This window comes from Branchiostoma belcheri, unplaced genomic scaffold (genome assembly GCF_001625305.1).
Source record: "Branchiostoma belcheri isolate BF01 breed outbred unplaced genomic scaffold, Haploidv18h27 scaffold39, whole genome shotgun sequence".
Classification (NCBI taxonomy): Eukaryota; Metazoa; Chordata; class Leptocardii; order Amphioxiformes; family Branchiostomatidae; genus Branchiostoma; species Branchiostoma belcheri.
In genome coordinates, this window is record NW_017804009.1 from 2,092,848 (window position 1) to 2,106,338 (window position 13,491).

At 44.0% G+C, this 13,491-nt stretch overlaps 1 protein-coding gene across 1 annotated transcript in view; it reads right to left on the minus strand.

The window, feature by feature from the left end:
* Positions 1–4,467: 4,467 nt before the first annotated feature.
* LOC109476718 (macrophage mannose receptor 1-like) overlaps positions 4,468–13,491 on the minus strand; it is a 12,065-nt gene continuing 3,041 nt past the window's right edge. Inside the window, exons 3-8 of the mRNA XM_019777721.1 lie at positions 13,377–13,491; positions 12,150–12,313; positions 9,695–9,956; positions 7,842–7,981; positions 5,661–5,783; positions 4,468–4,787 (exon numbers count right to left, since the gene is read on the minus strand). The exon at positions 13,377–13,491 is cut by the window's right edge and continues 52 nt beyond it. Coding sequence (XP_019633280.1) covers positions 4,468–4,787; positions 5,661–5,783; positions 7,842–7,981; positions 9,695–9,956; positions 12,150–12,313; positions 13,377–13,491 — 1,124 coding nt within the window. The remainder of the gene's footprint in view (positions 4,788–5,660; positions 5,784–7,841; positions 7,982–9,694; positions 9,957–12,149; positions 12,314–13,376) is intronic.

A 13,491-nucleotide genomic window follows, 5' to 3' on the forward strand; every position in this document is an offset into this window, starting at 1 on the left:
AAATAAGTATTAAAGGTGGGGAAAATATTTCAGTAGACTTTACGACTTGGTAAATTTATGCCGCTGAAAGGAAAATGTTGCGTTTCTCAGTTTATAATCAGCTTACGGTACAAATCTAAAAAAACAAGACTTTTTCCCGTCAACGGCTTCGCAGATACCAGTATGCTAGGATTAGGATAGGCGTCAAAATCCTGGTTTACTGCCCTAAAGTTACATCGGATGCCTTTAATAGTTGACGGCAGTACAAGACTCACAAAATTATTGTTTTGGAAATATAATTCGCTGCCATCCAAACATATTCACCAATTTCATCATTTCTGTAGTATAAAGCGCATGCCATAATTGCATTTTTGTTGTAATTATAGAAAATGACGTACCTTCTATCGTTCTACCTTCTACCGAAGACTCTCCTACTCGCACGGTCGCATTACGTATATTAGAACGATAGAAGGTACGTCATTTTCTCTAATTAGGCCATGTTGATTTGATTATATGGATGACATCCACGCGCGCATGAATTTTCGGCCGTTTCCAAAAAAAAAAGTTTTCAACCATACTGTAAATCGTGCAAAATGAGCAAAAATATACCATAACTTGCAAGGAAAACATTTAGAAACTATACCAATGTCGTAGAATGCCAAAATCAAAGGAAAAAAGACGAAAATGTAAAGAAATGAATTCGAAGAGTAGATTATTCACCGTAACATATTCTGTGCCATTTGTTCAACCTTCATGACCACGTAGATTTCATAGTGAAAGCAACTTTTTTTTTTGCAAAACTTTTTTTTTATTCGCACGCTCGCATCAGTTTTGGGGTTCCCAGAGGATGTCATCCATATAATCAAATCAACATGGCCTTACAACAAAAATGCAATTATGGCATGCGCTTTATACTAGAGATATATTCAAAACAATAGTTGACCAGTTTGTCGATACAACTTGTTGGAAATACTACATCGAGGAAGGGGGAGGGGGGTGGTCTTACGTCATATCCGTCACCGTTACTAGGCATTATGGGAAGTGTGAACCATAGTGACTTCCTAATGAAAAACAGCCAGAGATGGTATCAGATTCTCAGCTGTTTTGTTCTCAGTTGGCTAATTTTGTTACACCGGTTCCCACGGTCTTCTCGGAGACGGGTAATGCTCTCCTGGTGGTATCTTTGCGTGCTTTAATTGAGTTTTCTCGGCAGAAAGAACTGTTTTATCTATTTAACCCCTTGGTGGGTGACAAACAGACCACTAAAGATGCTCCACACGCTTTATATGTAAAGCCTACTCTCGAAGCAGAGGTTTGGGTTTGGGGTTGTTACCCAGTGCCAAAAAAGAAAGTCTGAAAAAAAAAGCCTAACGCCACAACAATTTAATTTCTTGGTTAACGGATTCGCCCCCTTCATCTTTTTTCTGACTTCCCCCCCCCACCAAAAAAATTCAGAATCAACTAAAAAAATGCTCATATTTTGCCCTCAACAGTTGAAAACAGTCCTTTTCTTCCTAGTTGTTACAGTTATTCCATTTTTTTCAATGCAGTGGTATCATTAAAAGTTCATTGTTAACATTTTGAACCAGCCTGGTGTGTTGACTTCATGGCTCCTATCGTACCATTGTGGGCCATAATAGGATGCCTAGGCCTGTTTTATTTTTTATTTTTCGCCCGCCTGCTCCATTATTTTTCTAGAAAAATCCGTTAACCAAGTAATTAAATTAGTGTGGCCTAAAAACACGCTAAAAATAAGCCAAAACCCAAACCTCTGCTTGGACAGTAGTCACACAATCAGAACGTTCCCCAGAATACCCAAGTTCGTCCCTTGGTCGGCTTGTATTCGGGGGAAGGTTCTGAATGCGCGGCAGGGGCTTTACATAGATTTAGGCTACGCCTTCCTGTACGAATCGAGTCGAATTTTAGTCAAATTTTAGTCAAATTTTACTGCAAATCACGCCCCGACCTACTCACAAACACCAGCCAAATGCCGACCAACCATGGCCGAACCTCCCATCCACACCTGAGTTTTTAAACATTTCGAAACCTTTTTTTCGGCTGGCGCAGCCGAAAAGTAGCCGACCTGGTTGAACATTAGCCGACCATAGTCGACCTTGTTCCCGACCCACTCCTAACCATGTTTTTTTTTATATATATATATATATTCCAACATGTAATCACAAAACGTGGTGACGGCACACTCAAGTTTTTTCAACTTATATTATAAATGCCGCCACCAACACAGGAGACAGTACAATACTCATTTTCACCTGAGTGAAGTGAGGAAAGTCGTGTAATAAAGTGCCTTTCCCAAGGGCACAAGATCGGTGGCATGTCAGGACTCGAACCCAAGACCTCTTGGTTCCGAGTAGAGCGCTCATACGACCCCACAAACCATGGTTGGTGGGCGTTCGGCTAGAGATCGGGAGTCCAAATTCGTGAATGTGTGACAGGGCCACTCATCTGTAGTATCTTTGTATTAAGAACGATTTCAAATCATTTCAGAGTGTTTTGTACTCTATGTTGTTTAATAAAAAAATCATTTCATACATGATGGAAACAGATAAACGGTCTAATACACTCCATGCTGTACATTTTATATAGAACCACTTAATTGTGTCAACACAAAAGTTACAGTCGTTACAAATACAAACGTGATCAAATTTATTTCAATGACAATCTCTTGACATTTTCTTAAATCATACAGAAGATAGTGCAACTCACGCAAGGAGCAGGGTCCACATTATACGTACGCGACATAGGTTTGAATATTATATAAGAGATGCCTATGTACAATCTTTGATATTCATGTTTTTAGATCTATATTTATATACTTAAATTGGTGTGGCCTCAAAACTGTAAAATGCAACAACAAATGCAGCACAAGCACACTGATGTGATCACACACACACTGAAATATCATACGTCGGCCCGAAAATGACCATGCAGTAGTACTATGGGGTATCTGTATCTGTATAGCCTGTATAAGAACCCTTCGGCGTAACACACCAGCTTCTGTATCTGTATCGTCAGTATAAGCACCCTTCGGCGTAACACACCAGCTTCTGTATCTGTATAGCCGGTATAACAGCCCTTCGGCGTAACACACCAGCTTCTGTATCTGTATCTGTATCTGTATAGTCAGTATAAGCACCCTTCGGCGTAACACACCTGCTTCTGTATCTGTATAGTCGGTATAACCGCCCTTCGGCGTAACACACCAGCTTCTGTATCTGTATAACCGGTATAACCGCCCTTCGGAGTAACACACCTGCTTCTGTATCTGTATAGTCGGTATAACCGCCCTTCGGCGTAACACACCAGCTTCTGTATCTGTATAACCGGTATAACCGCCCTTCGGCGTTACACACCAGCTTCTGTATCTGTATAGCTGGTATAAGCACCCTTCGGCGTAACACACCAGCTTCTGTATCTGTATAGCCTGTATAACCACCTTTCGGGGTAACACACCAGCTTCTGTATCTGTATCTGTATAGTCAGTATAAGCACCCTTCGGCGTAACACACCAGCTTCTGTATCTGTATAGCCGGTATAACCGCCCTTCTGTGTAACACACCAGCTTCTGCATCTGTATAGCCAGTTAACCACCGCACTTCGGCGTAACACACCAGCTTCTGTATCTCATTCTGTACCTGTATAGCTGGTATAACCGCCCTTCGGCATAACATGTACACCACCTTCGCAGGCACGCGGCGCAGCGGCAGCTGGCTACATTACACCAAACGACTTGTTACATCTAACCTTTGAACATCTAACTCTAGACATTGTTTAAAGCTATCTAATGATAATGCCCCTACTGTACTTGGTAACAGTGAGTTCCACTCTGCTATAGTTCTTGGAAAATATGAGTTTTTGAACACATCAATCATTGGTTGATTACTAGTACTTTGACAGACCTGATAATGACCATACAGTTATACTATGGAGTATCGGCTACTATTCCCCGAAATGTCCACTGTCATCAGTAAAGTATATATATAGGACGTCTTTTCTTTAATCGTGAAGTCTTTGTAGACATCGACAGAACAAAATTTTGGCAAAGGCCACAGCAAGTAACCTTTATGAATGACATCCTCCAGAGACAAAATTAATGCGAAAAACAAGGCGGGCAAAAATACAATTAACTAGAACTAGATAGATTAGAAAAGAGGCATTGTCGTACCATCACGGGTATACAGCTACTACACTGGGTTTTCATGTGCGATGGAACACCTTGGACTGGCAACACTTGAAATCAAACGTGAGCAATTCAATTGTGCCTAAAGTTTGCTGGATCCCTGATGGTCTCTGAGCCGATTTTTTTCGGTTTGTACATGTTTACCAAAGCCAAAGGGTAACAACATTTCTTGCCTTTTCTTTATTCAAAATCAGGATAACATTAATGCGCGCGTCGATGCCATCCATAAAAATTACTTGTACAATGTACTTCCTTTCGCCTAACAATTGTGACATTTTTGCCTAATTTTCTTACGGTGTAGGTTCCACCGTCACTTGTTTCTTCTTATACAGCATGTATCCGACGACTGCCGCGCCCGCTCCCACTACAACCACGGCCCCGACCACCCCGCCCGCCACCGCACCGACCGGCGCCGTGTTAGCGGCGGCAGAACCGCCCTCCTCCGGCCGGCTAGTCGTCGTCGAAGCCGTCGATGGAGCCCTGAGATCCGGCGCCGTACTTTCCGCGATGTTTCCACCACCCACGGTTGTAGTGGTTGTCAGGACGGTTGTAACTGCCGGCGTGGTGGTTGTTACAACCGGGGTCGTGGTTGGTCCCTCGGTTGTAGGATCTACGGGTGCATATATGTTCGAAAACTTTTGTGACATCTAAAGATGATGGCCTTATGACCGTAGCCAATTTGATAATGTTCGTAAATATATAAAATTACGGTCATGACTTATTTTCATAACAAGGTTGCAATTTTTAAGAAAATTTTCCATTCCTTTTAGTGCTGTTACATCATGTCAACATTTGAAACAGACCTTTGAATCTATTAAAAAAGACATTTATGGTTAGTGCTAAAACAGTCCAGAAAAGGCGCACTCAGTTTTTGGTGCCACCATAAACTACCAGAATGTAAACAAACATGAAACTCGTAAGACGTCATATTTTGGCACGTCCACTTCCTGAATGGCACTTATTTGCAATGGATTAGGGTTGATTCAACTTACTTTGTAAAGAAATGACCAGAAAATTTACTTTTTGTATCGTCCCAATGTTACATGATGCAGCTTTAACGGCTTCTATCTTCTCAATGACCAAATCTCCTACCTATAGCTGCTACATAATACTTAGGCCATGTTGATTTGATTATATGGATAACATCCAGTGGAATCCCCAAAATTGATGCGAGCGTGTGAAAAAAAGGCAAAAAAATTGCTTTCAACATGAAATCTACGTGGTTGAACAAATGACAAGGCGTATGGCATGATGAATATAATTTACTCTTCAAATTCATTTCTTTACATAGTCGTCTTTTTCGTTTGATTTTGGCATTCTACGACATTGATATCGTTTTCTGATTTTTTTTTTGCAACTTACGGTATATATATATATTTTTTTTTTTGGAAACGGCCGAAAATTCATGCGCGCGTGGATGTCATCCATATAATCAAATCATGGTCTTACTGCTAGAGTCGTGCAAAAGTACGAGAAGACTTACAGACACATCCGGCTTCATCGCTGCCGTCAGTACAGTCGTTAACCCGGTCACACAGCTGGGCTGTCTCCAGACAGCAGCTGTTACACGGACAGGCGAACTGGTCAGCCGTGCAGCTGGTGGGACCTGGGGGAACAGTATGGCCGTGTCTAAATGGAATCACCCAAGGCGCTTACCTGTGGTTTACCCCGAAGCCGGTTTACCCCGAAGTTGCTCCATCTGAATTCGAACGCACATTGAAAGCGCCTCGATCCCAAGCCACTTCTAGAGGTGGTTTCGAATCGGTTTCCCCGCATCGCGATTTGCGTCTGAACGCAATGTGATTTCAATGTAACTTCGCCTGGTCATGGATTACGGGATGATATTTCGTTATTCATATGCAATACCAATTTTTACGTGGCAGCAACTTAAGCTAAGGTCCCAATTGGGAAAAGGGGCCCTGGCGGGTAGTTCCCGGGCTGTTTTTTACCACTTTCGGGCGGGACCCCGACGTGGCCCCGCGGGGCACTCTGCGGCTACCGGGCTATTTTTTGGCCCGTCGGGGCCCCGATAAGAATTTAATTCTGAGTTAAATTCTACCCGGGCCCCGTTGACAAAAAGACGCCTTGACCTCATCGTGAGAACACCGAGAGGTACCCCTCCGGTTGCCGGCATTCCACCGGGACACATTTCTTACGTCACAGACCAGATGAACAGAATAAAGGTGTGTACTTCGTAAACCCGGGTAAAATGTGTGACCTTACAGATCAAATGATCACAACAAATACGTGAATTCTGCATTATGTATAGGTCAATACAAGACATCGTCAGAGAATCTGCTGGGTACCTGCCGGGTGCCTGCCGGATACCGACCAAAGAGGGTGACAAAATTTCTACCAAAATGCTACTGAAGGAAACTTTTAATTGTGACCACGACAGCCGATGCCCGCTCGACTCCTGAACCCGGCCGGGGCCAGCCGGGGCTACATCCCCGACGGGCACCGGCGTAATTGGGACCTTAGCTTTAAAGAGCAGTAAGAGTCAAATAATGTGTCCGTTCTAGGGCGAGCTTCACCGCCTCTGGCGGGACCACGCCGGCATTCGGCCGAGATACGCTGGGAGGGGGGCATCAGCAAGCAGGTCGTTGACCTCTGACATTAATAACACGCCACCTTGCGTGTTTTCATCAAACAACAATAAATGTAGCTCAAGTGAATTGTGATCTGACACGGTTTCACCAGATGTGAGGAATGTGAGTTACCCGAATCGCGGCCTGAGTGATTCCGTTTAAACACAGCCTAATATTACAAGGCAGGGAAACAGATGTGCGGGTTATGCAACAAAACACCAGCACACATGTGGAGGCAGCGCGCCTGATTAATGAGGTTCTCCCTCTGGAACAGTCTACATGTACATATCTATTACAGCCTGACCTATTTCAGGCCAAATGTTTGAAAACAAAAACCTGACGTGTTATTTTGTTCTGTACTGTGGTGTACTGTGTAAAAATATTTACAAAAACTTTCATATTCCATGGAGGTATGAGATCTCCGAATTCTTGTTTTCTTAGAAATGTCAAAACTCCAGAATTATTTGTCCTTACCTCGTTCGCAGGTGTAAGCAGGTACGTTCGTAGGAACTAAAAAGTAAGAGAAATAAAAAAAAAACAAGTTAGGAACGATTTTTCATGCAAGACGGTAACATTAATCCTTTGATATGTTAAGAGGGTATCTTCCATATATGTAGTTCTACTGCGTACTCCAGTCTATGACCCCTGTACTCACATGAGTGCCATACCTATTACTAGTATTAGATACATTGACATATATTAAATCTACTCAAAGTAGATACTGATTTTGGGTACGCGAAAGCCTAGCCTCCTTCGCAGACTTGTTGGGCGTCGGCGTAATTTTTTTTGTGAGCGACGCGAGTAATATGCCGCGGAGCCACGATTTTGACGTCGAGGGAGCTTTGCCACGGAGAGAAGGTTTCCCGCTCCAACAGATATACAGCATCAGCCTCTATCAGGCTTCGGGAGGCGGCTGGAAAGAGTAGAAATCGGCCAAATAGAGAGATAACATGCCAGGGTGCGGCAAAATGTTTTCTCCCCGCAAACTCCCCTATTATCTCTCTATTTTGCTGATTTCTGCTCTTTTCAGCCGCCTCTCGAAGCCTGGTAGAGGCTAACACAGCACTGGTCCTTACCCTTCTGACATATGTAGTACTTCTCGGCGCTGGTGTCCGCAGTGGCCCAGTTGAACGCCGCGGTGGAGTCCAGGTACCCGCACGGCAGGGACGTGTCCGGCTGGTCGGCAGCCCACTTCATGTACCCGCACTGAGGTAGTCTGTGGTGGGGAAAAACAGAAAGTGTTGTAGCTTCTTGTGCCATCAGTATCATTGTAAAACCCCTGTCACATATTCACGACTTTGGCCTTCCGAACACTAGCCGAACGTCCCCAACTCGTTGTGGGGTCGTGTGACGCAGTCGGTAGCGCGTTCGGCTAACACCCAAGAGGTTGTGGGTTCGAATCCTGCCCATGTTACCTATCTTGTGCCCTTGGGAAAGACACTTTACACGACTTTCCTCACTTCACACAGGTGGAAATGAGTACCTAGCTTCGGTTAGGGACGTCCCTCGGACAGGACGTTAAATGGAGGTCCCGTGTTTGGAACAGACACACCCCACGCACGTGAAAGAACCCACCGCACTTATCGAAAAGAGTAGGGGACCTTCCCGGTGTGAGTGGTTCAAACCTTACAGTCCGGTCTTACGCAGCTTGTACATGTACATTGTACGCACATGTACGTACAAAACCGGTGTGTTACCGGTTATGCGAAACAAACAAACAAACAGACAAACAGACAAACAAACAACTATAGTTAGAAGTTGGTCGGCTGGCTTTCGGCGAATTCGCTACTATTTGCCTATACGCCAGCCGAATGTTTCTCAAAAACATTCGTGGGTTGGTCTTAAGGTTCGACCGTGGTTGGCCAGCCGATCATCCGAGAGTAATTCAGCAGTGTTCGGGGTATAGACGAGATTGAATTTGACTCGAATTCGTTTACAGTCGTATAGAAATGTCTAAATCAGGTCAGACTGCTCCCGAGAGTCACCAGAACCAGGTCGGCAGGTGCTCGGGAACAAAGTCGGGAGACGGTCGTTAATGTGTGACATGGGGTTTAAGGTGCACGAATAGCTCACAAATCTTACATTTGGTACGTTAGTGTAGTACATGTATCTTAGAAAAACACAGTATATTAGCTTTAGTATCATTATGGACTAGCCCGTTAGAATTATGTCGTAGTATTGGTTCGTATATGTACCCGTGTTGTTTCTTCTTTTCCATACATTGTACCAGTTACAGTTGTTGAGCAATAAAGTTGATTTGATTTCTTTGTATTATGGCCGGATGAGAAAATGGTGATTGTGTATGTGTTGAGGACGTCGACATTTAACGCAACAAGTTGTGGTCAAAGGCGTGAAGCGACTGGTAGGTAGAGCGTTCACTCTGACAACAAGAGCGAGCTCTAGGCAAAACCGTTTAGAATCTACGTAATTTGTACAACTGTTAGGCCACACCAAGTAAATTTTATGGATGACGTCCGCGCGCGCATTGATTTTGGCCTGTTCCTAGAAAAAAAACCCAAGAAATTCCGCTTTCTGTTACTATGACCAAATAGTCACGACAGTGCCGCAAATAGGTTTGTACGGACAAAAGCTTATAAAGCATCAAGTAAGACTTCCATTAGGAATTCAGTTTGTTACATGCTGCCACATTTGAAGAAACTTGCTGACCGCTCCATCTATCTCCCCAAAGCACAAGACGACAACTGCTGTTCCACCTGATTTATTGCTGTTTTGATGATGAATAAAAGACTTCTTGCTTGTTACACTGTGTCACCTCATTCAATTTGTGTCCTAACATTTGTCGTCTCTTAGTATATTTCTAATGTAGGCATCTTGTTTTTAGGGCCCTTCTTGTTTTTTTTTCGCCCTCTCGCATTATATTTAGGGTCTCCAAAGGACTTACTTGGTGTGGCCTTACATGAAAACTTACTCTGTGTCGTCTGAAAACTTGAATCCTCCGTTGACGGTGTCAGGTTTGATGCCGACCCAGTGGTCTGAGTTGGGGTTGACCAGCATGCCCATCCCTACGATGAACTGGTGAGTCCTCTCGTCGTACGGAGCGGCCAGCCGGGCTTGCTCGGCGGCACAGACCGACTCTGCGCCGGCGAAGGTCGCGACTGTCGCCGACACCTTGTAGCAGTAATGCCCGGGGCCCACCGTCCACCCGGACGGGCAGGGGTCGTTGACCAACACTGTTGAAGCAAGTAAAACAATTATCATCAGATTCTACTCTAATTGTTTTATTACCTTTGCCAAGAAGTTTATGTTTTCGTAGGCGTTCGTGTGTCTTTCTGTGTCTGTGTGTGTGTGTGTGTGTGTGTGTGTGTGTGTGTGTGAACATGATAACCCAAGAAGGCTAAGATGGATTGTCTTGATATTTAATAAGTGGGTAGGTCTTTATGAGACGTGGAACTGATTAGATTTGGGGCACCCTAGCGGCTTGTTATGGTACTGCAGCTGAAATTGCGGTTTGGATATCTCGTGATCTGGACATGCTAGGGTCATGAAATTTACATGGTATATAGCTCTTGGGCTGGGAATGAAGTGACACGAGTTTGAGCCCCCTAGCTGCTTGCTCTGGAACTGCAAGGGCGTTAGTTGAAAAATGTTTAAAGGCGGATAACTCAAGAACCGATTGATGGAACGTCGTGATTTTCGGCATGTAGGTAGCTGAAGTGATGCTTGACATAATAATATTACAATTATGCAAATATTAATGTAAGTTGCATAATTAATGAGGAAATTCTATAAATCAGCTGCATCCCATGATAGGACTATTCAAGCTTGTGACATATGTCATAAAGAACGGCAGAAATACAGGCAGATATTGATTATGCAGACCAACACTTCATTTGCATAATTAATGGGAAAATTATGATTAAGGTATATAACCGATCAAAAACAGCAAAGCCTTTATATGGTGTACGCAGGTAATTATAGACAGTGAACATGGTAGGTGTTTGGTAAGGCTATATTCATACTCATAAGTCCTGCAATTCGGACTCAGGTAAGTGTTATGACGGAATGTGTACTCACAACTTCCACAGTTGCTAGGGCTAGTACCATTAACATCACCTGAAAATAAATACATTTGTTCTGTTCAAGACCTCATGACAAGGAAAAGGAAAGTATGAATTACGTATTCAAATGTGCTAATGTGGGACAGCATTTGTCAATATCATAGAGATTGCCTTATTTAGAATATTTCCAGTTTTGCCACCCTGAAATCGCATTGGATGCCTTGAACTTAAAACAGGTGCCCATAGGCGACAATTCTCCGTGCAGTTTTATATTTTGCAGATTTGGAACAGTAATAGTGTATGTAAACAGTGTGTGATCACTTAACAACTGGTAACAACGTATCGTAAAATGGCTAAATCCCTGGTCTAATAATTTAGCCTGACTAAAAAATCGCGCTCCTGGTGGCCACCTGCCCAGAAGTTTGCCACCCCCCTTGGGGAAACAGTTGCAGACTGACTAGTGTAAACACAGGCTACATAAAATCAACAACACGACAATCTAAATAGATGAACAAAGTCAGCTTTCATAACAATATCTTTCATTTACTACATATTATTCATTCGACAAGGTATCGCAGTAGGTGCAAACCACAATCCCAAAAGATGCTCGCAGCTATTATGCACAACAGCCACCTAATATCTGCTTAGAGAACCTCGCACGTCGATGACACAAAGAGAACCCCGTGTTCTAGCTGCGAACACGAAAAAAACAGCTACTCACAATACTCCGTCCGGAGGTCCTGACCTCCACGGAGTTAAGCTAAGGTCCCAATTGGGAAAAGGGGCCCTTGCGGGTAGTTCCCGGGCTGTTTTTTTACCACTTTCGGGCGGGACCCCGACGTGGCCCCGCGGGGCACCGGCGGCTACCGGGCTATTTTTGGCCCGTCGGGGCCCCGATAAGAATTTAATTCTGAGTTAAATTCTACCCGGACCTCGCTGACAAAAAGACGCCGTGACCTCATCGTGAGAACACCGAGAGGTACCCCTCCGGTTGCCGGCATTCCACCGGGACACATTTGTTACGTCACAGACCAGATGAACAGAATAAAGGTGTGTACTTCGTAAACCCGGGTAAAATGTGTGACCTCACAGATCAAATGATCACAACAAATACGTGAATTCTACATTACGTATAGGTCAAAACAAGACATCGTCAGAGAATCTGCCGGGTACCTGCCGGGTGCCTTCCGGATACCGACCAAAGAGGGTGACAAAATTTCTACCAAAATGCTACTGAAGGAAACTTTTAATTGTGACCATGACAGCCGATGCCCGCTCGACTCCTGAACCCGGCCGGGGCCAGCCGGGGCTACATCCCCGACGGGCACCGGCGTAATTGGGACCTTAGCTTAACAAAGGACCTACCTTTCTGGCAGATGTAGCTGTAGGTATTGCCACAGGACGTGTCCTCCCATTGCCAGTTGGTGTCCGGTGTGAGTATGGCACACTGCTCGGTGTTGGCGCCGTCGTTCGAACTCACCTCACCGTCAGAGGCCGGGCCCCAGTTGGTGAAGTCACAGTCAATCAACCTGTGTTTCCATGGAGATGTGATGAGCATTAATTTTCGTCCGTTAAAAAACAGCTTTCGACAATACTACGTACAAAGCAGCTGCAAATATATGCCATAAGGCCACAGCAAGTAAATTTAATGGATGACATCTTCCGCAGACTCCAAATCTAATGCGAGCGGGTGAAAAAAAAACAAGGCGGGCCGAAAAAAAAGGTTTCTATATTTTAAAATTTTAACTCAATCATTTTACAAATGGTTTTGATTCAGCGGGAACATCACATATACACAGTCAGTATCACATATCACTTCATCAAAGTAACAAACAAAACATCAGAAATCAGAGCCTTTTCTTGTCTCCTCTCTTCATATTTATCTGCCATCTAAGTTCTGGCATGGCATGCATCTTTTCCCAATTTTGGCATGTTGACTGTCAACAAAATTTCTTGTTTTTATTTGGAAATTCATGCGGAAATTAATGTGCGCGCTGATGTCATCCATGAACATTAACATCTGTGTCCATAATATCACCAGGGTCCATAATATCGCCACCTTGAGAAACAGTGTGCTTAAAGATATTTTTTACTGTAACATACTTTTGGTATGCACTCCTTCACACATCAAATGTACATACCTAGGGTATGTTACAGTAGAAGCACACTATTTCTCAAGATGGCGATATTATGGACCCTGGTGATATTATGGACACAGATGTTACTTGCTGTGGCCTAACGAAGGCAACTTTTTTGACAAAGTTTTTGGAGGGTTTGCCAGAGAATGTCATCCATACAATCAAATCAACATGGCCTTACTGCTATTTTGTGTTCTTACCATGTTTTTTAAAAGAATTTCCAACATATAATCACAAGACGTGGTGACGGCACACTCAAGTTTTTTCTTGTATTAATGCCGCCACCAACACAGGGGACAATACAACACTCATTTTCATCTGAGCGAAGTGAGGAAAGTCGTGTTAAGTGCCTTTCCCAAGGGCACAAGATCGGTGGCATGTCAGGACTCGAACCCAGGACATCTAGGTTCCGAGTCGAGCACTCTGCCGCCACGCCACATGACCCCATTCTTACCATGTTGAGTCGAGGTATGTCCAGCCTCCCTCTATCATAGGAGACCGGATCATGTGCATCCAGTAGCTGGCTTCTGGGTGATCCATGATCATGCCCTGCACTAGCGCCTGTATGC